The 20,306-nt window shown below is 44.3% G+C and overlaps 1 protein-coding gene across 1 annotated transcript in view; it reads left to right on the forward strand.

Moving 5' to 3' along the window:
* Positions 1 to 20,306, forward strand: part of ADAMTS3 (ADAM metallopeptidase with thrombospondin type 1 motif 3) — a 132,723-nt gene that overhangs the window by 70,606 nt on the left and 41,811 nt on the right. The window contains exons 5-10 of the mRNA XM_028744059.2: positions 7,598 to 7,797; positions 10,972 to 11,055; positions 15,297 to 15,453; positions 16,232 to 16,337; positions 17,388 to 17,531; positions 19,080 to 19,212. Coding sequence (XP_028599892.2) covers positions 7,598 to 7,797; positions 10,972 to 11,055; positions 15,297 to 15,453; positions 16,232 to 16,337; positions 17,388 to 17,531; positions 19,080 to 19,212 — 824 coding nt within the window. The remainder of the gene's footprint in view (positions 1 to 7,597; positions 7,798 to 10,971; positions 11,056 to 15,296; positions 15,454 to 16,231; positions 16,338 to 17,387; positions 17,532 to 19,079; positions 19,213 to 20,306) is intronic.

The raw sequence follows: 20,306 nt of genomic DNA on the forward strand, positions 1-20,306 counted from the left end.
GAAACCAGAAACTCACCTTTGTATGTGTTTCCCACCCATTATTTCTTTGATAGAATCCCCTTTAACTTCATTTCTTAAAAACTATAGTGGGCTTACATTTTCTCCGCCATGCTGTTTAGACTGCAATGTGTGAGTTTGTATGGGTTTTAACATTTCGTCCTTTCAGCTGCTTCCATGTTTGTGTTATATGGAAAGCAGTGTTTGATCCCCCCCTCCTTTAAGTTACTTGTGGAAGAAAGTTCTTTTTAGTAAACAGATTTACAGTACTTTTTGGCTCCATTCACTCTTGGCATACAAATGTATGCACCTCCTTTTTTTATGAGAGAGCTCATTTATTTCTTATTCTGAGGCCTGCAAAATACAGTTTTAACATAAAACAGCTCTCTGTGGCAAGCTATGATGCCCATTCAAGGCACACACAGGCCAAAGGTTATTTTCAATCTGTGTCTCAAAATAATTATCTATATCCAAAGGGACATTGGTGACCTGAATAATTTATTCTCATCTACACATTTTTGTAAGCATATTCTTGCAATATGCACCCTTTTGCAAAGCACTTTTCCCTACCAGAAAGTATTTTTGCAAATGCACACTTTACAAAAATGTGCATTTTTGTATACGTGATTTGGCTGGATAACTTTATTGCAAAAAATCAGCAATATGTACATTTTGAAGGACTCCTACCTTTCAGTTTGTGCATTATTTCAGAAAAAGTAAATTAGGTAGCTTCTCCTTTAAATGAGAACTGAATTGAATTCCCCCCCTATCCATGGTGTTTTTTATGCCCAACGGTTGACTCTTAATTCCTCCAAATCACCTGCCCCTTTCAGGGTAACCACTGACAAGGATGGACAACAGGCAAATGTCTGAGGTGAAGCAGGTGCTGAGACCCAGGAGTAGTGAGTCACTGAGAAGTCAGGACAACACAGCAAGTTGTAACTGGAGCACAAGAAGGAGGCAGGGTCAGGGAGCAAGTCAGAGCACATCTGGAATACTGTGTCCAGTTCTGGGCACCACAAATTAAGTAGGATATTGACAAGCTGGAATGTGCACAGAGGAGGGTGACCAAGATGATCAAGGGTCTGGAAACCAAGCCTTATGAGGAACGGTTGAAGGAGCTGGGTATGTTTAGTCTTAAGAAGAGACTGAGAGGAGATATAATAACCGTCTTCAAATATTTCAAGGGCTGTCACATGGAAGATGGGGCAAGCTTGTTTTCTCTTGCTCTGGAGGGTAGGACCTGAACCAGTGGCTTCAAGTTACAAGAAGGGAGATTCCGACTGAAAATCAGGTAGAACTTTCTGACAGTAAGAACTGCTTGACAGTTGAATGGACTCCATTGGAAAGTGGTTGACTCTCCTTCCTTGGAGGTTCCTGAGCAGAGGGTGGGTGGCCATGGATGCTTTAGCTGAGATTCCTGCATTGAACTAGATGACCCTCAGGGTCCCTTCCAACTCTCCAATTATATCCCTACCTGAAGACACCAGGGATTGAACCTAGGACTTTCTGTCTGCAAGGCAGGTGCTGTAGCACTAAGCTATGGCCCTTGGCCTAAAGTCTGCAAGTGCTGATAACCTGCAGACCCCACTGAGCTTGTTAGTCCTCCACTAACCTCATTAGGTCATCAGTTTGATTCACAAACTAGTTAAGCTGAAATGCTTCTGCCTAAGATGGTCTTGCCCCACTGACCTAAGTGGAACTGCATTGGCTTAAATCCAAGGATTCAAAGCGGGTTAGGTTAATAACTACAGGGTGTGTGTAGGTGTGTGCATAGCAGGGAATGAACTGAAGAGTGCACTGTTTGTTGAAATCCTTCATTTTCTAGGCCTATTAGCTAACAGGACAATCCTTGTTTAACCGAGGAAAAGGCAGGGTAGGTTTATTTAAACGGTTGGTTTCAATACCTGAGAAGGAAGGTGGATTTCAGTCAAGCTTTACATTTTGCAATTAATACATATCCTGAGCAAGCATACATTGGTCACTATTTTAAAAAAATGGTTTATAACTAAAAATAGCCTTTACTGAACGTGGGAGCACGATCTAACAGGGGTGCTTAACCTGTGGCCCTCCAGATACTGGGAGACTCCTAGTTTATATCAGACCCAGCCAGCTAACCATTGGTGAGGGATAGTGGAGGTCTATAGGTTACCCACCCCCATCTAAAACCTTTAGCCATGAGTTCCCATGCACTTTTTACTCTGTTTAGGGATGAGCGGCAGATTGGTGTGTTGTTTTTTTAAAAGATATTTATTAGCATTTTCACAAATTTTCTAAAACATAAAAGTCACAAAAAAGAAAACACAAAAAATAAAATCAAAAATACATACAAAAAAGCAAAAAAAAAAAACCAAAACCACATGTATAACTTCATTCCCTTATATCCATGAAAATTACTTTCCCAACCTCCTCATACCTCTCCTTACTGCATTCCATTCTCTAATTAATTCTCTTCAACAAATCCTTCCCTTAATTTCTATTAAGTTTTTCAGCTTTCTTTTCATATTTACATAATGATTACAGCTAGCAACCCCTTAATTTCAGAATCAACATCGTCTTAACATTCAACAATTTTACAATATTTCTTAAGATAGTCTTTGAATTTCTTCCAATCTTCTTCCGCCGTCTCTTTCCCCTGGTCTCGGATTCTGCCGGTCATCTCTGCCAGTCCCATATAGTCTATAACTTTCATCTGCCATTCTTCCACGGTGGGTAGTTCTTCTGTCTGCGGCAGATTTGTGTTTGCCCTTTTGTGCTCCCATGCACAAAAGGATGCTAATTAAGATCAGTTACGTGAAAGCTAATTTTCTACCAGTTTCCAGAAGGAAAATTAGCAGGAAAATTAGTCCTCCTCTATGAGATGGGACCTTAAATGTAGATGCCATTTGGTTGGTAGAGTGCTAGAGATTCATCATCTGGAACCGAGCACATTGCACAGTTAAGAGAAGTATCAAATCATCAACGTGACCTCCATGGATTCTTAGTGAAAGGGTCGTAGCTCTTGCCTGACTTCCTGAGAGCCAAGTCTCTGCTGCATACTGGAAGGTGACACATCGGAGAGGTCAGTGCGGTGCAGATGCAATGGCAGAGGCAATCTGGTGCTTATGATGCTTTTGCACTCCACCAGCCTCTCTATCACCTCCTAGTAAGCAGCGTCGACTCAGCTGTTGGGTGATCAGGTGAGTGTATTCATCCCATCACACAGTCGGCTACTGATGTTACAGCAACTTGCAGGTTTTAAGTCTTGTAAATATCGAATACATGACAGTGGTTAGCCTCAGAAGTCTGAAAACATATACCCTCTGCACTTATTTTTCTTATATAGAATTACAGGCTTTAATTCAGTACAGTGGTACCTCGGGTTACATACACTTCAGGTTACATATGCTTCAGGTTACAGACTCCGCTAACCCAGAAATAGTACCTCGGGTTAAGAACTTTGCTTCAGGATGAGAACAGAAATCGTGCTGCAGCAGCACGGCGGCAGCAGGAGGCCCCATTAGCTAAGGTGGTGCTTCAGGTTAAGAACAGTTTCAGGTTAAGAATGGACCTCCGGAATGAATTATGTACTTAACCCAAGGTACCGCTGTACTTTGATACATCGTCATAATTCAGTTTTAAGAGAGTGTATGTGTGCCAAGTGTATGTTTGTATTGAATTCAGTTTTCCCCTTAAATCAGGAATGGGGAATCTGTGAGTCTCTGGACGTACTGTTTTCTGCTTTGTCTTTCAGACTACAACTCCCATCATCCCTGACCATTGGCCATGCTGGCGGGGGCTGATGGGAGATGGAGCCCAGCAATAGGTTAAACCCTTGTTAATTTGCCCTGGCATTTAAAACTGTGGTGCATTCAGTGGATTGAATAGTTTTCCCCCTCTGTTTCATTGTGCAGTTATTTTATTACGATGATTTATTAAGTTTGTATGCTTCATCCATAGATTTCAGGGCAGCTCACAACATAAAAACACAAAATAAAAAGACAAAATACAAACAAGAACACACACACACACACACACACACCAATAAACCTCCTCCTCCTCCAGTCTCTCCTGTTGTTTTGCAGATTTTAAATTCCTGCGTATATCTGTCTGAAATCCATTGTCTTTTGAACATGCAGTTTGTATATTTTTAAAGCAACAAATGAATGAATAAACAAAATCTGGAGGGTCATAGGCTGCCCTAGCCTTGTTTTAAACAAGGTTCCTTTAATCACTTACTATAACTGAAATCGTAAAACATCAAAAAGGTTAAAAACTGTTGTGTGTGTGTGTGTTCCCCAGTAAAGGAACTGAATTTTTGAAGGTGAGTGAATGACCTCTTAAGGATCGTCTTTAAATCAGCACAGTTTCTTCATAGGAAAAAATGTGGCTGGCAGTGGTGTTACGTGCCACACCAGTGTAAAGCCAAGGAAGCCAGGCTGCAAGAGACACATAGATGAGAATGACCCGGCTAATTTCAGAATGAGATTACATGAGATTAGCATGTCTGCTTCAAACAGATTTGCTACAGGTAACGGAAACTTTAAAAAATAGCTTTTGGCAGCAGCTCCACAGCAGAGCATCTGCTTGGCGTTCAGAAGGCTGCAGGTTAGCAAGCAGATTGGGAAGAGAGGATCCTACCTTCTGCCGGGTGTTTGCATTCTCTTTATCCCAGAGAATATTGCATCTGATTTGCCAATTGTTCTGTGGGTGGCTGGCAGGCAGAACTTGCTACTTGAGGATGGCTCATGAAAAACAACCCTCTTTTAAAACCATCTAGAGCAGGGGTGTCAAACTCAAATTTATCGGGGGCCGCATCAGCAGTTTGGTCACCCTCAAAGGGCCGGTTGTATCTGTAGGACTTTACATGAATGCATGTAAAGTGGAGGTTTCCTGTGTAGAACGGCCGGCGCTGCTAGAGGGCAGACGTTCTCTGGCTTGTAGGCTGCCGTGCATGCGCTGAAGAGGCAGCTTTCTTGTGTCCCCCCCCCCCAAAAAAGCGAGAATAAAAGGTGAAGGCTGGCGGCCGGTGGCAGCTACACGGGCCACATGACGAGGTCTGGCGGGCCGGATTCGGCCCGCGGGCCTTGTGTTTGACACCCATGATCTAGAGCTATGGTTTTCCCAGTAGTGATTATGGAAGTGAAAGCCGGACCATAAAGAAGGCTGATCACCGAAGAATTGATGCTTTTGAATTCTGGTGCTGGAGGAGACTCTTGAGAGTCCCATGGACTGCGAGAAGATCAAACCTCTCCATTCTGAAGGAAATCAGCCCTGAGTGCTCACTGGAAGGACAGATCCTGAAGCTGAGGCTCCAAGACTTTGGCCACCTCATGAGAAGAGAAGACTCCCTGGAAAAGACCCTGATGTTGGGAAAGATTGAGGGCACAAGGAGAAGGGGATGACTGAGGATGAGATGGTTGGACAGTGTTCTCAAAGCTACCAGCATGAGTTTGACCAAACTGCAGTAGGCAGTGGAAGACAGGAGTGCCTGGTGTGCTCTGGTCCATGGGGTCATGAAGAGTTGGACACGACTAAACGACTAAACAACAACAACAGGTTGTTGGCCATCTCTGCCTCCATTGTTTGACTGTGCATAAAGTCTGATGAGCCCTGCTATGGTGCTTTTGCCACGGGCTAAACCTTCCCCCCCCCTCCTGTAAGCAGATGGCTGTACCTGTCCATTTGCCGGGGATGTAAATTAAGATCCTGAATATTTCATGCAGGGAAAAAGCAGGCAATGAGAATGCTTTTTAACCTGCAAATCCACAGTCCAGGAACAAGCTGGATATTTGGGGAAAGAAAGTGTTTCTCCCTGCCCCTTTCACACACAGAAAGGAAGATTCTCCACTTACTCCTGACCACAAAACCACTTATTTAAAGAGGGAAATGACAGCCAAGCCCATGGGCCCTGTGCGGAGCAGACGGCCCTCCCCCCCCCCCCCCTGCTGACCTGCCGATTCAGACTATTCCATTCATGCAACGGGCATAATGATATGATGACATGACTGTATATTTCCATTGGACGTGGCGCTCCAAAAAAGAAAAAAAGAAAACCCGAAAGAAAACCACCCACCCTTGCCAGGAGGAGCAATTTTTAGAAATGGGAGCCAGGGGTATGAATTTCCCACTTGTGTGCTATCACAGCCTTTGCATTCTTGAGCCCTGCAAAGAAGCGGAGGTCAAATTGTAGAGCTTGTTTGCTAGGCTGGGTTTCTCACCCGCAAGGGCTCACAGTGCGAGGGAAGTCTCACTGTTTGATGTGGGGAAGGAAGGAGGGTTACTTATGTGTTGTTGAGCTACTGAGATGAGAGAGAGAATATTCTCCACTACTGAGCAAGGCACTGCAGCTGCTCACTGGAAGGAGTTGTGCAAGTTTCAGAACTTTGGTTAAATTCCCTCTACTAGTTATTATTAATTTTCTGCACACACAACCCACCTTTTCCACAAACATGCTCAAGGTGGCATTCGTGCTTCTTCCCCTTTTAATCCTCACAACAACTCTGTGAGGTAGGTTTGGCTGAGAGTCCTTGGCTGCCCCAATTTCACCCGGTGAACTTCATTTGGCTGAGTGGGGATTTGAACCCTGGTCTCCGAGGTCCTAGCTCAATACTCTAACCAGTACACCACATGTAGTGGGTTTATTATTTTAAAAGGGAATGTGGAATCAGCGGTGAATATTGATTCCCTGAAAAATAAAATGGCCATTCAATTCACAAGTGACTAATTCTGGGAATGGACAATCTTGGCGCTATTTTTTTTTTAATGACTAGGTGGGTTACTCCCTCATAGGAGCCAACTCCTAGGGGCCAAGGTCCCTTCGCTCCCACAATACAATATTTGAGGGTGCCCTGCCAAGTTGACAGGAATTGCCATTTAAATGGTGTGTGCATGCTGCATCATGTGATCAGTTATGTGGGGCGGGACTTACCTGGGCCGCCTAATATTTTATTCAAGTTGGTACCCCTGTACTCCCCCATGACTCCCCCCCCAAAAAAAAAAAATTGGAGGTGAAGGCTACAATGATAGATTGTTAGGCCTTAGGTGATACAAAGATTTTGCTTGGAATCGTTCTGTGATGCTGGGAATCATAGGAAAGAACATTTCCCATGGTTCCCAGTGGCCTGGAAGCTGCAGAACACATTCAGAACTTAATAGAGACCCTATAGAGGTGCCCGTCCTGCAACCACAGTGATGTCCTGGCAAGCAGAGAAAAGTGGCCACAAGAGCTCAGGTTGGAACACTGTTGTAGAAGCCAAAACTGCACAGGACAAAATTATGTTTCTTGAAATGATCCATCTATACTCAGTGGCAGCAGCTCTCTACCGTTTCATGCTTGGGGCATTCACAGACCTACCTGCAGATTCCAGGGATTGAAAAACAGATTCTCTACCACTGAGCTATGGTCCTTCCACTGGAAGGCATTCAGCAACGTCATATGAGTTTCCAACATTGTTTTCTAGCTGAGCTTGCAGGAAAGATGGTCGGGGTCTATCTGTAATTTATGGTACGGCTTCTGTAACTAAAGGATGTCAAGGGGCACTTGAAACCCCCTGGGAAATTCTAGGCAAAGTAGAAAATGAATAATAACAATGGAACCTGTGCTTTTATTTCCCCTTAGAATCTGGCCTTGGGGGTCGTCCTAGTCTCGACTCTATGTATGCAAGTGTAGAGCAACGGCTGAACGAGACGCTGAGGCAGCGCCGGAATGCCGGCGACAATCACTACAACATTGAGGTGCTTCTGGGAGTGGATGATTCCGTCGTCCGATTCCATGGCAAAGAACACGTTCAGAACTACCTCCTCACCCTGATGAATATAGTGAGTTCTCTTCCTCTGTAGTTGTTCTGGGAAGCATGTTTTTTCATCCAGTACTCAGGACTAACTCCCTCTCTACTCCACTGGTGGGGCATTTTGCAGGTGTATTCTGAAGCATAGAGGTGGGGAGGGGGGTGAAGTCAAGGAACTAAGGGACACAAGTGGTGCTGTGGTCTAAACCACTGAGCCTCTTGAGCTTGCCGATCAGAAGTTTGGCAGTTCGAATCCCCGCCATGGGGTGAGCTCCCATTGCTCTGTCCCAGCTCCTGCCAACCTAGCAGTTCGAAAGCATGCCAGTGCAAGTAGATAAATAGGTACCACTCCGGTGGGAAGGTAAATGGCATTTCTGTGCGCTCTGGTTTCCATCACAATGTTCCATGGCACCAGAAGCAGCTTGGACATGCTGGCCACATGACTCGGAAAGCTGTCTGTGGACAAACGCTGGCTCCCTCAGCCTGAAAGCAAGATGACTGCCGCAACCCCATAGTCGCCTTTGACTGGACTTAACTGTCTAGGGGTCCTTTACCTTTACTGAGGGTGCATTCACACGGCGGTTTATTCCTTCCCCCCAGCATTTGCATAACTGTTAATTTAGGCACTATATTTGAACTTTCACATGACCTTAAAACTACTTCTGGAAATCTAGCAGAATATAGTGGAGGTTTAGCACTCATGTCCATGTTAATTGCTTCCAGAAAAGAAAACCCCTTAATCCAGGAAAACAACAGAAGTAAAGTGTCAACATTTGGGGCAGTATACTATCATACAGTTCTTTCCTGCAATTTTCATGGGTGTATCCTGAACCTGCAGAAAGTTGCAGAATAGTGACGTTGTCCGAAGACAAAATAAAAAATAAAAATAAAAATTGTCCAGTAGCACCTTATAGACCAACTAAGTTTGTTCTGGTATAAGCTTTCATGTGCATGCACACTTCTTCAGATACACTGAAACAGAAGTCACCAACCCTTATATATAGTGAGAGGGTGGGGTGGGGTATTTCTCAGAAGGGTAGTGGAAGATGGGTGATTGGCTCAATGGGTATGGTAAACCTGTTGATGACTGTTAATGACTGCAATTAGTCCTACAGGAAAAAGCAAGGTATAGTATGCAGATGACAAAAAAATAGCTTTAGCATGTGTAATGAGACAGGAACCCGATATCTCTGTTCAGACCAGGTCTCTCCATAGTTTTCAGTTTGGTAATAAGTTGTAATTCAGCAACTTCTCTTTCAAGTCTATTTCTGAAATTCTTTCGTAATAAGACAGCTGCTTCAAAATCTTGTATTGAATGTCCTGGGAGATTGAAATGTTCTCCTACTGGTTTCTCTTGTCCAAAGACATCATTTGTCATTTCACATCATGCCCACTAGCGTGAATGAAATTTAGCACGGCATGGCAATATATCCCTCAAAATGCCACAGTGCCATAATACCTCAGAAAACAGAAAAGACCTGCTGGCATTATAAGCAGGAAAACTAGCACAATAGTACCCATATCTGACTGCACCTTAAATAAACATCATATTAACTATAACATGCATAAAAATAAAAATAAAAACTAGCAAAAATTTAATCTGTGTTCCAAAGATGCAGATCCGGCACAAGCCATTTTGTTGCCTGAGGCAACAGAAGCAGTTTGGACTGGCATCCTGCACTGTACCTGAGGCAGCAGGCTATTTTGGGGGGACAAGGGCAGGGCATTAGCATGCAGAGGCCAGGGTGCTTTGGAGCAACACCAGGGGGGCTTCAGCCACAGCTCGCAAGCATGTGGTGCAAGAGGCAATTGCCTCACTTTGCCTAATGATAGAGCCGGCCCTGTATAAATGCTTCGGTGCCGTCTGTCCCTTAGGGCACAGGTCTTTCTTTCTTGCCAACAGGCAGCCTCATTTACGACTCTATTCCCCTTCCCCTGCCCTCACAACCCACGAAAAGTGCTTTGTAAGCGAAGGAGGGAGATCAATGTGTCTGCATCTTTGAGAGGATGACCTGTGTCAATTTTTCATGAGCCTTTCAAAACCACGCTCAGCTGAAGCATTTAAAAGGCTTTGGCAATCTGTGAGCCTGAGAGAAATGGATAGCCTCCAAGAAATCTAGGAAAAGTAAAGTTGCTTGTAAAGCTGAATCTAGCCCCATGTTTTTACAGAAAGTGTGAATCAGTGAACTAAATGTGAACTAAATTGAATTTCCCTCCCCAAAACCCTATTAATGGGACACGAGAGACAGCAGGGGTCTTGGTTCTTCCAGATACCTGAAATATTTTGGTGTAATCCCACACACTATGCAAAGGCACAAGGAAAACTCAGAACATCTGATGCTAGCGGCAAGGACAAGGGACCATGAAAAGTTCATATAAATCAGTGATTCCCGAATTTTGTTGACCTTCCGCCCCCTTGGTTCATCCCCCATACACTACAAAAGGCATTTATTCAGGATAGCATTCTGCATGACCCACTAAGGAAGATAATAATATAATAAAATATTAATTGCAGTAGCAATTATCGTATTGGCCTGAATATAAGCCGCAGCCGCAAATAAGCTGCACCTTTAAAGTTCAAGGGGAACAAAGAAAAAAAGACAATAAGCTGCTCCCTTAAAATTCTGTAAGCACTCACACCCGTAAATGGCCAATGTTGAAGAAAACCCTACACCGATATCGTAAAAGTCAATTTTTGTAAGGTCGCAAATTTAAGCCACACTTTAACTTTTCACAGTTGGAATTGGGGGGGGGGGAGTGTGCCTTATATTCGGGCCAATATGGTAATTGCACATTGATTCAAAATCCAATTAAAACTATTTAGTTTAATTAATTTAACAAAATAGATGAACTTGATCCAGTGATGTCAGCTTTCCAATGCCTGAAAAGTTATTTTCACTTCCGCATCCCTTGCCACCCCCTTTGCCTCTTAGTGCCCCCCTAGGTCACCCCCCCAGAAGGAAGCACTTTGGGAACCACTGATATAAGCTAAGGAGAAGGAATACTCATTTGGAGTGCAGATTTTAAGAAGCAACATGACCAGCTTGATGCATTTATCCTCCCTTTGACACAGTTGCAAAATCCCACTGTTCCAACACTCACTGTTTTGGAAAGTAGAAATTGGGTTGTCCTTTTAATTGTCGACTGAATCAAACTTTGGATTTGTGACTGTTCAGATTTTACCTTCTCTGCCTCTCTCTTTTAGGTGAATGAAATTTACCAGGATGAATCCCTGGGGGTCCACATAAACGTTGTTCTGGTTCGCATGATGATGTTGGGCTACACCAAGGTAAGCAAACCAAGTGAACGGTCCCGTCTGTCTCCATTCTCATCCAAACTGCTTTTGGAAGGTGAGATGTTACTATGTGTACTTCCTGAACGAAGACATCACATGTGTGTGGATTCTTTGTGTGTGTATCAAGAAGAGTAATGAGGGGAGAGAGTTGCTGCTGCAGCAATGGCCACCTCTGTGGGCTGGTTCAAATCCTGCCTTAATCCTCAGGTGATAAGCAAGGTCTGTGTCCTTATCATGTTTGCTTTAATTCTGAGCCTGGAAGAAGAAAGCAAATGGAGCAACATTCTAGAATCTAACAGATCTTTTCATTATTATCCTTTGCCTTGCATTTTTCTGTTTTGGTTGAACAAATAGAGTCTGGGGTTATTCCGTGTGGCTTCTTTTAATTTTTTTAAGGGAAAGTTCTGCACTCAAGGAAGCCCAAATCCTGTGTACAGAAGTAGCTGAAATCTGCAACCACCGGAATGATGCAAATAAAACACTTCAATTCCTCTTACTTTGCATGATTTACCCAGCAATTGCTTTGCAAATTTTTAACTTCAGTACTGTAGTCATTTGGACTGCTAAAGTAGCTTAACACTGAAACCTCCTTGCATGTACCAGGTCACTATAAATTCCACCAAACCACCTCTTTTGGCTCCTGAGACTTCAGTTGGCATTCTGCAAACATTTTTACAAATAAAAAAATTCAACCACAAGGACTAGAAACTTGATTTTAAAGTTGAAAGCTGAGAGTCTCCAGAATCTGAATTCTCCACTCGGTTTCTGATTCAGATCCCCGCCCCATCTTGCACCCCACAAAATCACAGCCCTGGCCTGCATCCTGTCACTTCTCTTTAGGAGGATTTTGGCAGGAGAGTAAACTGAGCAGACCAAGTCTCTTTTGCCATCTAGTGGCAGTCAGCTTCTGAAAACCCAGCGATACCTTCAAATTATCGTCCTTTAAGTCATGGGTGGGGAAAACTTTTCAGCCTTAAGGATGCATTCTCTTCCAGGGGCCATGAGTCAGTGATGGGCAGAGCCAGGGGCAAAAGTGGGTGGGGCAGCAAAGGTGAATTCTACCAATAATAATAATAATAATAATAATAATAATTTATTATTTGTACCCCGCCCATCTGGCTGGGTTTCCCCAGCCACTCTGGGCGGCTTCCAACAAAGATGAAAAATACACAAAAATGTCACATACCATATTTTTCGCTCTATAAGATGCACCAGACCACAAGACGCACCTAGTTTTTGGAGGAGGAACACAAGAAAAAAAATATTCTGAATCTCAGAAGCCAGAACAGCAATGAAAGCAGCAATCCCTCTTGCTGTTCTGGCTTCTGGGATAGCTGCACAGCCTGCATTCACTCCATAAGACGCACACACATTTCCCCTTACTTTTTAGGAGGGGAAAAGTGAGTTCTATAGAGCAAAAAATACGGTATTAAAAACTTCCCTGAACAGGGCTGCCTTCAGATGTCTTCTGAATGTCAGGTAGTTGTTTATCGCTTTGACATCTGGTGGGAGGGCGTTCCACAGGGTGGGCGCCACTACCGAGAAGGCCCTCTGCCTGGTTCCCTGTAACTTGGCCTCTCGCAGTGAGGGAACCGCCAGAAGGCCCTCGGAACTGGACCTCAGTGTCCGGGCAGAACGATGGGGGAGGAGACGCTCCTTCAGATATACTGGACCAAGGCCGTTTAGGGCTTTAAAGGTCAGCACCAACACTTTGAATTGTGCTCGGAAACGTACTATGTAATGAAGGCTACTTTCTACAGATATTCCCCTCCATCTGGGGAGCTGAGAGGCATTGGCAGAATTCAAAAGCACATTCCACGTAGGCAAAAACATTCAAAGAGGCTGTGAAGCAGGATAAGTGAAGACTGTGGCCTGGGGAGACAGGTTAGACCCAGGGGTCAGCAAACATTTTCAGCAGGGGGCCGGTCCACTATCCCTCAGACCTTGTGGGAGGCCAGACTATATTTTTTTTTGGGGGGTGAACGAATTCCTATGCCCCACAAATAACCCAGAGGTGCATTTTAAATAAAAGCACAGATTCTACTCATGTGAAAACACCAGGCAGGCCCCACAAATAACCCAGAGGTGCATTTTAAATAAAAGGACACATTCTACTCATGTGAAAACACGCTGATTCCTGGACCGTCCGTTGAACCGGATTTAGAAGTAGATTGGGCCGGATGCGGCCCCGGGGCCTTAGTCTGCCTACAGTTAGAGGTATAGCTTGGCTCTGTAGATCATCTCATCTATATCAATATTGACATCTAGATCATCTAGATTGTACTTTTGCGAGCCTTAGGAATCCTTCCAGCATACTGACACTTCACTCCAGTTTCTCAGCTTTATTTTGGCTACAATTCTGTTGGCACTCACCACTTTTGTTTTATATTCGAGGAACTGGTCTCTCTCTCTCTCTCTCAACCATACACTCCTTGACACCGAAGTTCATAATTTTGCCACCGCTTCTGCATAATCTGTAGTTTGGCTGCCAGGGTTCTCTTTATGACGCTACTGCTCCTCTTTCTCCAAAAAGACAAAGAAAAAGCAGGCTTGGTTCTATAGATATAAACGGCTGCACAAAGCAGTCATTTGTATATATCATTATTCTATCACTTAGTTGGACAGTATAATGCTTCTTGGGTGGGTGAAAGGACTGCTTCATTAATATCCTTAAGTGCTAATAAATATTCTTGGGTGGGTGGAAGGACCACTTCATCAATAACCCAGAGCACTAATAAATATTTATTGCCTTTTCATCTGAGTGCACAACACTGCTGCTTCAAGCACCCCTGGCAGAAATGCTGGCAGTTCTGTTCATGTCATTGGCCTCAGATTTATTTTCCAAGAGGGTTGCCTCTTCTCCCCCAGCAGTTGGGAATGTAAGCAAAGCCCAGCTGTGCAGCCACAATTGTCCTGGTTCTGAGACTGTCTCACTCATTGAGCATTTGTTCTGCACATGGCTTCTCCCGCAGAGAAAAGGATAGCCCCCAATTCATTACCGGGATGAAGAATATAAACATCAGAGATAATGTCTTCTGCAAAGTTTCTACAACAAGCAGATCTGACTGCCTTGAGCCAGAAAAAAGAGTGTGTTTATAGCAGAAGATCCAAAACACTACCAGTAGTATTATATTTTAACTATACACAGAGTTCCGTCTTTCATTTATGCAACTGAGGGCAGATGTTCTGACCTGACAGGGCTGCCACTGAAAAGGGCATCTGTGTATAACTTCAGTATACCTGAAGGAGTGCCTCCACCCTCATTGTTCAGCCTGGACACCAAGGTCCACCTCCAAGGGCCTTCTGGTGGTTTCCTCACTGTGAGATGTGAAGTTACAGGGAACCAGGCGGAGGGCCTTCTCAGTGGTGGTGACCGCCCTGTAAAACGCCCTCCCATCAGATATCAAGGAGATAAAGAACTACACAACTTTTAGAAAGCATCTGAAGGCAGCCCTGTTTCAGGAAGTTTTTAATGTTTGATGTCTTCTGTTTTTAGATGTGCTGAAAGCTGCACAGAGTGTCTGGGGAAACCCAGCCTGATGGGAGGGGTATAAATATGATGATGATGATGATGATGATGTGTCCAGGTCTCCTCAGCTTGTGAGGCAACAGTAGCCTAGTTTCTTCATACACTGCTCTCCAGCCTCCATCCAGGGGAGCAAAAAGCGTTATCAGAGTTCAAGGATACGTTCCATCAAGGCAAAAACACTTGGGGTCAGTGAGGAGTGTGGCTCAAGGATAAGGGGTGTGTCCTGGGGAGAGATCCAAGGGCCAAACAGAGAGGCATAGAGGTCCAGATTCAGTCCCTGAAGTTCCCCATAACTGTACTATGGAGTAGTGGGGAAAGGCAACCATGTGCAGCCCCTCACCATGAGGCCATGTGCTAGATGAAGCATAGAATCAGAGAATAGATTCATATATTCATAGAATCATGGATTTGGAAGGATCATCTAGTCCAACCTGAATATACAGCTGTCCCATACGGGGATCAAACCTGCAACCTTGGCATTATCAACACCTCACTCTTGCAAACTGAGCTATCATCTGCAGTTGCTGCAATCTTATTTTTTCTAGAATAGAATGAAATGACAAGGGGTCCTGAATATCACTCCTGCAGGGCTCTTCAGGGTCACATCATTTGCTCTGCCGTGCTGAGTGCTGGTGCCTGGCCAGGCCAGCAGCAATCTCTACACTTGTGATCAGACCCATCTAACATATATCACATTCTTGCTCAGTCCATCAGCCTTATTGAACGAGGAAATCCATCCCGGAGCCTGGAGAACGTTTGCCGCTGGGCATATCAGCAACAGAAAGCAGACTCCAGCCACTCGGAGCACCACGATCATGCCATATTCCTAACCAGGCAAGATTTTGGACCAGCCGGAATGCAAGGTAGCGCGAACAAGACTTTTTTTTTAACAAGTATTTTGCTGTGTTGGCTGTTTTCAAGATTCTACTTACTTGATTCAGGCAAGTGGAATCCAGCCAGAATTCACAAGTCATTTCTTCTCTCTTTATTCAGAGTTGGTCAAAGTTTAGTAACTCAATCTATCCCTGCTGGGGAATGTGTTCAGCAATTTCTCTCGCAATTATTATTATTATTACTCCACTAGGTTTATGAAATAAAACTAGAGAACTTCTAACAGTTATTAAAAGAATGTATTTAGAAGCTAGGAATGGGTTGTAAAGGTTTCCTGAATCTCTCCCAGCTTCATGTTACTCTGATGGTGAATGGCAATCACACACCCTGGTTTCTAGTAGCCATTTTTCTTTAAGGTTCATTCCTACTCAGAAGGAGATGGAGTAAGGGAAGAAAGTGTGCAGTAGAAAGGTAAATAAAGGGTTTGAGGAAGGCTTTGCATGCTGAAGGTCCCAGGTTCAATCTATGCATAGGGCTGGGGACGATCCCTGCTAGAAACCATGGAGAGTCACTACCACAATTCTAAGCTACATACACACATTATAAGGCAGCTATCTATTTTCATATGACGCGACTGGAAATCTCTCTTTTTCTTTTGCACAGAACTGTAAAGAAATGTCTCCTTCTGCACTGTTGACAATTCTGTTCTGTCAGTAGGTTAAGGCTTGACGATATAGCAGTAGCCATAGAGGGCTAACAAACCGTGCTTTGTTTTGCTTTTAAAACCCAAGTCTTTCACATTTTCAACAGGCTATGCTCCAGTAACAGGCATGTGCCATCCTGTCAGAAGCTGCACTCTTAACCATGAAGATGGATTTTCTTCAGCTTTTGTGGTCGCCCATGAAACTGGCCACGTGTAAGTCTCAGTAGTATGCTTCCGGATGCCCGTAAGTTGGAGGCAGGATGCCTCTGAATTCCAGTTGTTGGGAATCACAAGGGCAAGGAGCGCTCGGGTCCTCCTTGTGGTCTTCCCATGGAAATCTGGTTGACCACTAGAAGAAGAAAGATGCAGGACTAGATGAAATCCAATAGGGTCCTTCTTATGTCCTTATGCTAGGGAATCTCTGATCTACTGGCCAGTCTTGGCTCACCAGGGTGTCCAAGTTGGCCAGGAAAGCCATTTCCCTCCAACCACACCAAACTGCTCATCAGCTGGCATCATTTATGGGAGGGTTATATTCCTACTGGGTGCTGCTTCACCGTCATGTTCCTTGCAGAGAATGTGATGGTGAAGCAGACCCTCCCACCTACCAGGATGCCCACCTATCAGTCATCTGATGTCACAATGACATCCAGCCATCCACCTGTCAAAGTTAGTCCTCTTGGGAAGAAGAGGGAGAAGTAAAAAAAGGATCTGTGAGGCCAAAAATGTTCCTCACCCCTGGGGGTTAGCAGCTGGGGCAGACTGAGGCTGGTAGGACAATGCTTCTTGCACCCTAATGAACCACCCACTGGTGTTCAGGGAGAAGGATCCTAGACCAGCCTTCCAAATGTCTGTCTAAAGCAGTACAACACAGACCCTGGTTTTCAATTGCAATGGAGTACTAATGATGGGTCTGGGTCTGTGAAATTCAGATTGCAATGGCTGTCATGCTTTCCCTTCTAGAAAACCTGGAACTGAAGGAGCTTGAGAAGGGTTGAGATGTGTAGTCCTGCAGATATTGTTGAGCTCCGGCTCCCATAAGCCCAGCTCAGCATGACCAATGGTCAAGGATGATGGGAATATTTGTCCTGCAGAATCTGGAAAGCCACAGGGCTCTCCATCCTTGAGCTACCTAGACCAGCCGGGTAAAATTTATCAGAGTAAAAGAGAAGCTGATATAAGTCACTTTGTATGTGTAAGATGGTTTCATCCTTCTCCACTCTTGGCCCCAATTAATTCCATCATGCTGATCTCTGATTTCAGGTTGGGAATGGAGCATGACGGACAAGGGAACCGGTGTGGGGATGAGACAGCAATGGGGAGTGTCATGGCTCCCCTGGTGCAAGCAGCGTTCCATCGATACCACTGGTCCCGATGCAGTGGCCAAGAAGTCAAAAGATACATACAGTAAGGACCAACATATGGTGTATGAAGAGGCACTAAATACCTGGAGCAAGACTAGGGAGCGCACATGAGGAAAGCCAAAGTTTGGCTAGTGTCCAGGCAAAGTCTCAGATCTGGCTTGGAAGCTTTAAGAACTGAATCAGGAGGAAACAATGGGTTGCAGAAGGCAGGTCAACAGCAGGACCAAGTAGAACAACCCTGGCCCTCTCTTCCTTCATAGTGACACACAGCAAAGGATATTGGTGCACAGATATGGAGATTCATTATTCAAATTTTGAGAAGCAGTTAATGCATTTTTAAAGGTCAATAGCAAAGCACCTGATGCAACAGTTGTTACTGGTGTTTTGGAGTGGATAGTGGTGGGGCAGCTCCTCATGGAAAATGCCTTGTTTGATAGTCCAGGGGTGGCTTAACTGTGGCTTTCCAGATGTTGCTGAACTGCATCTCCCATCATCCCCAATGTTAGGCATGCTGACTGGGGCTCATGGGAGTTGTAGTTCAGCAACATCTGCAGGACTACAGATTAGCCACCCCTGGTTTATTATGAGCCCCATCAATTGGGATCCTTTTGTCTTTGGGAACTGATCCCCTTCTCCAACACCACCACCAATGAACCATTATTCTCCTCCCTCCTCCCTTGTATTTTACATGAGCATTAAGAAATGTGTCCTTCAATAACATCAGTTATCGCAGACATGCCCTTCTGTTACTATCAGTCTCAGAGTTAGGGGGCTTAGTGAACTGGGGAATGGGGTGGCTGACTGGAAACAGCAATTGGGAGAGAGCAAACAATCTGAAGGGCCTACCAGCCCTCTTGCAAATCAGCCTAAGAGATCCCAAACACAATAAGGCAAACCACCAGTATCTTTAATTCAAAAACTGCTGTTGCCAGCACTGATAAACTCAAGTTCTGCAATCCCAGTGCATTTGAACTGAATATGTTTGCTCAAAAGTTTATCGGCCCTGCAGTGCCCTCTGGTGTTGGTCACCATGTGTTCATAGGCAGAAAGAATCTCCGTTGTCACTTACTTGATGCTGTCCAGCCTTTCTCAACCTGTAGGTCTGCAGATGTTGTTGAACTACAAGTCCCATCACCCCTATCTAGCAAGGCCAGAGCTCAGGGGTGATGGGAGTTGTAGTCCAACAACATCTGGAGACCCACAGGTTGAGAACCACTAAACAGATTGAAAGATGGGCTGTGGATAAGGAATGCCCTCCTTACTTAGACTCAGTGGGAGTAAATATTAATTTAATAATAATAATAATAATAATAATAATAATAATAATAATAATAAAAAATTTATACCCCAGCCACTCTGGGCAGCTCCCAACAGAACATTAAAAACTCGATAAAACATCAAACATTAAAAATTTCCCTAAACAGGGCTGCTTTCAGATGTCTTCTAAAAGTCAGATAGTTGTTGATTTCCTTGACATCTGATGGGAGGGCATTCCACAGGGTGGGTGCCACCACTGAAAAGGCCCTCTGTTATAAGCTGTGGCTTATGCATATCCACCAGATGACTCTCTTCTCCCTCGTTTCTGCAATAGCTCCTACGACTGCCTCCTCGATGATCCCTTTGAACACGACTGGCCCAAACTTCCTGACCTGCCGGGGATCAATTATTCCATGGATGAACAGTGCCGTTTCGATTTTGGAGTGGGCTACAAAATGTGCACAGCGGTATGTCCAAAGCGAATTCTAGAAAGTAAAACCAGACCATTGAACTATTGAGAGCCAGTGTGGTGTAGTGGTTAAGAGCGGTAGTCACGTAATCTGGGTAACCGGGTTCGCGTCTCCGCTCCTCCACATGCAGCTGCTGGGTGATCTTGGGCCAGTCACACTTCTTTGAAGTCTCTCAGCCCCACTCACCTCACAGAGTGTTTGTTGTGGGGGAGGAAGGGAAAGGAGATTGTTAGCCGCTTTGAGACTCCTGAAGGGGAGTGAAAGGCGGGATATCAAATCCAAACTCTTCTTCTTCTTCTGCAAGATCCCACTTTTGCATGCAGAACTCAGTTCAATCCCCAATGGCATCCATGTAGATTTGGAAACCTGTCTGAAACCCTTGAGTGTCTTTGTGAGTCAGTGAAGACAATGTTGAGTTGGATGGACCAATGGTCTGACTCGGTGTAAGGCAGCTTTCTATGTTGTTATATTTCATTATATTATGTATCATGAAAGGTAAGCCCAAGTTGGTCATGATTCTTCATGTATTTATTCAACCTAGATCTCATCTTTCCTCCCAAAGGAGAGAATGGGGCAAACCATTGATAAGCTGGAGTGTGCCCAGAGCAGGGCAACCAGGATGATACAGGGTTTGGAAACCAAATCTTAAGAGGAATGGTTGAGGAAGTTAGGTGGGTTTAGCCTGAAGAAGAGAAGACTGAGAAGTGATATGAGCCGTCTTCAAATATCTGAAGGAACACAGTATATGAGCTTAAAAAAATGTTTAAGTATAACTTTATGAAAAATATAGAAGCTTTTCTACTAGGGATAACGGACACAGGTATAGCAAGAGAAGATCAGAAAATATTCCTCTATGCCACAGAAGCGGCAAGGATCCTAATTGCTAAAAACTGGAAAAAAGAAACTGTGCCAACAAAAAATGGAATGGCAAGACAAACTGTTAGAGTACATTGAACTGGCTAGATTAACAGAGGCAGTTAGAGATCACACTAGACAAGAGTTTCAAAAAGCATGGGGGAAATGCAGAGAATACTTCACAAAACAGTGCCCTAAAATACAAACCTGGACTTGTTTCGATTAATGTCTGCAGA

The sequence above is a fragment of the Podarcis muralis genome, chromosome 9, assembly GCF_964188315.1.
Source record: "Podarcis muralis chromosome 9, rPodMur119.hap1.1, whole genome shotgun sequence".
NCBI classification, from domain to species: domain Eukaryota; kingdom Metazoa; phylum Chordata; class Lepidosauria; order Squamata; family Lacertidae; genus Podarcis; species Podarcis muralis.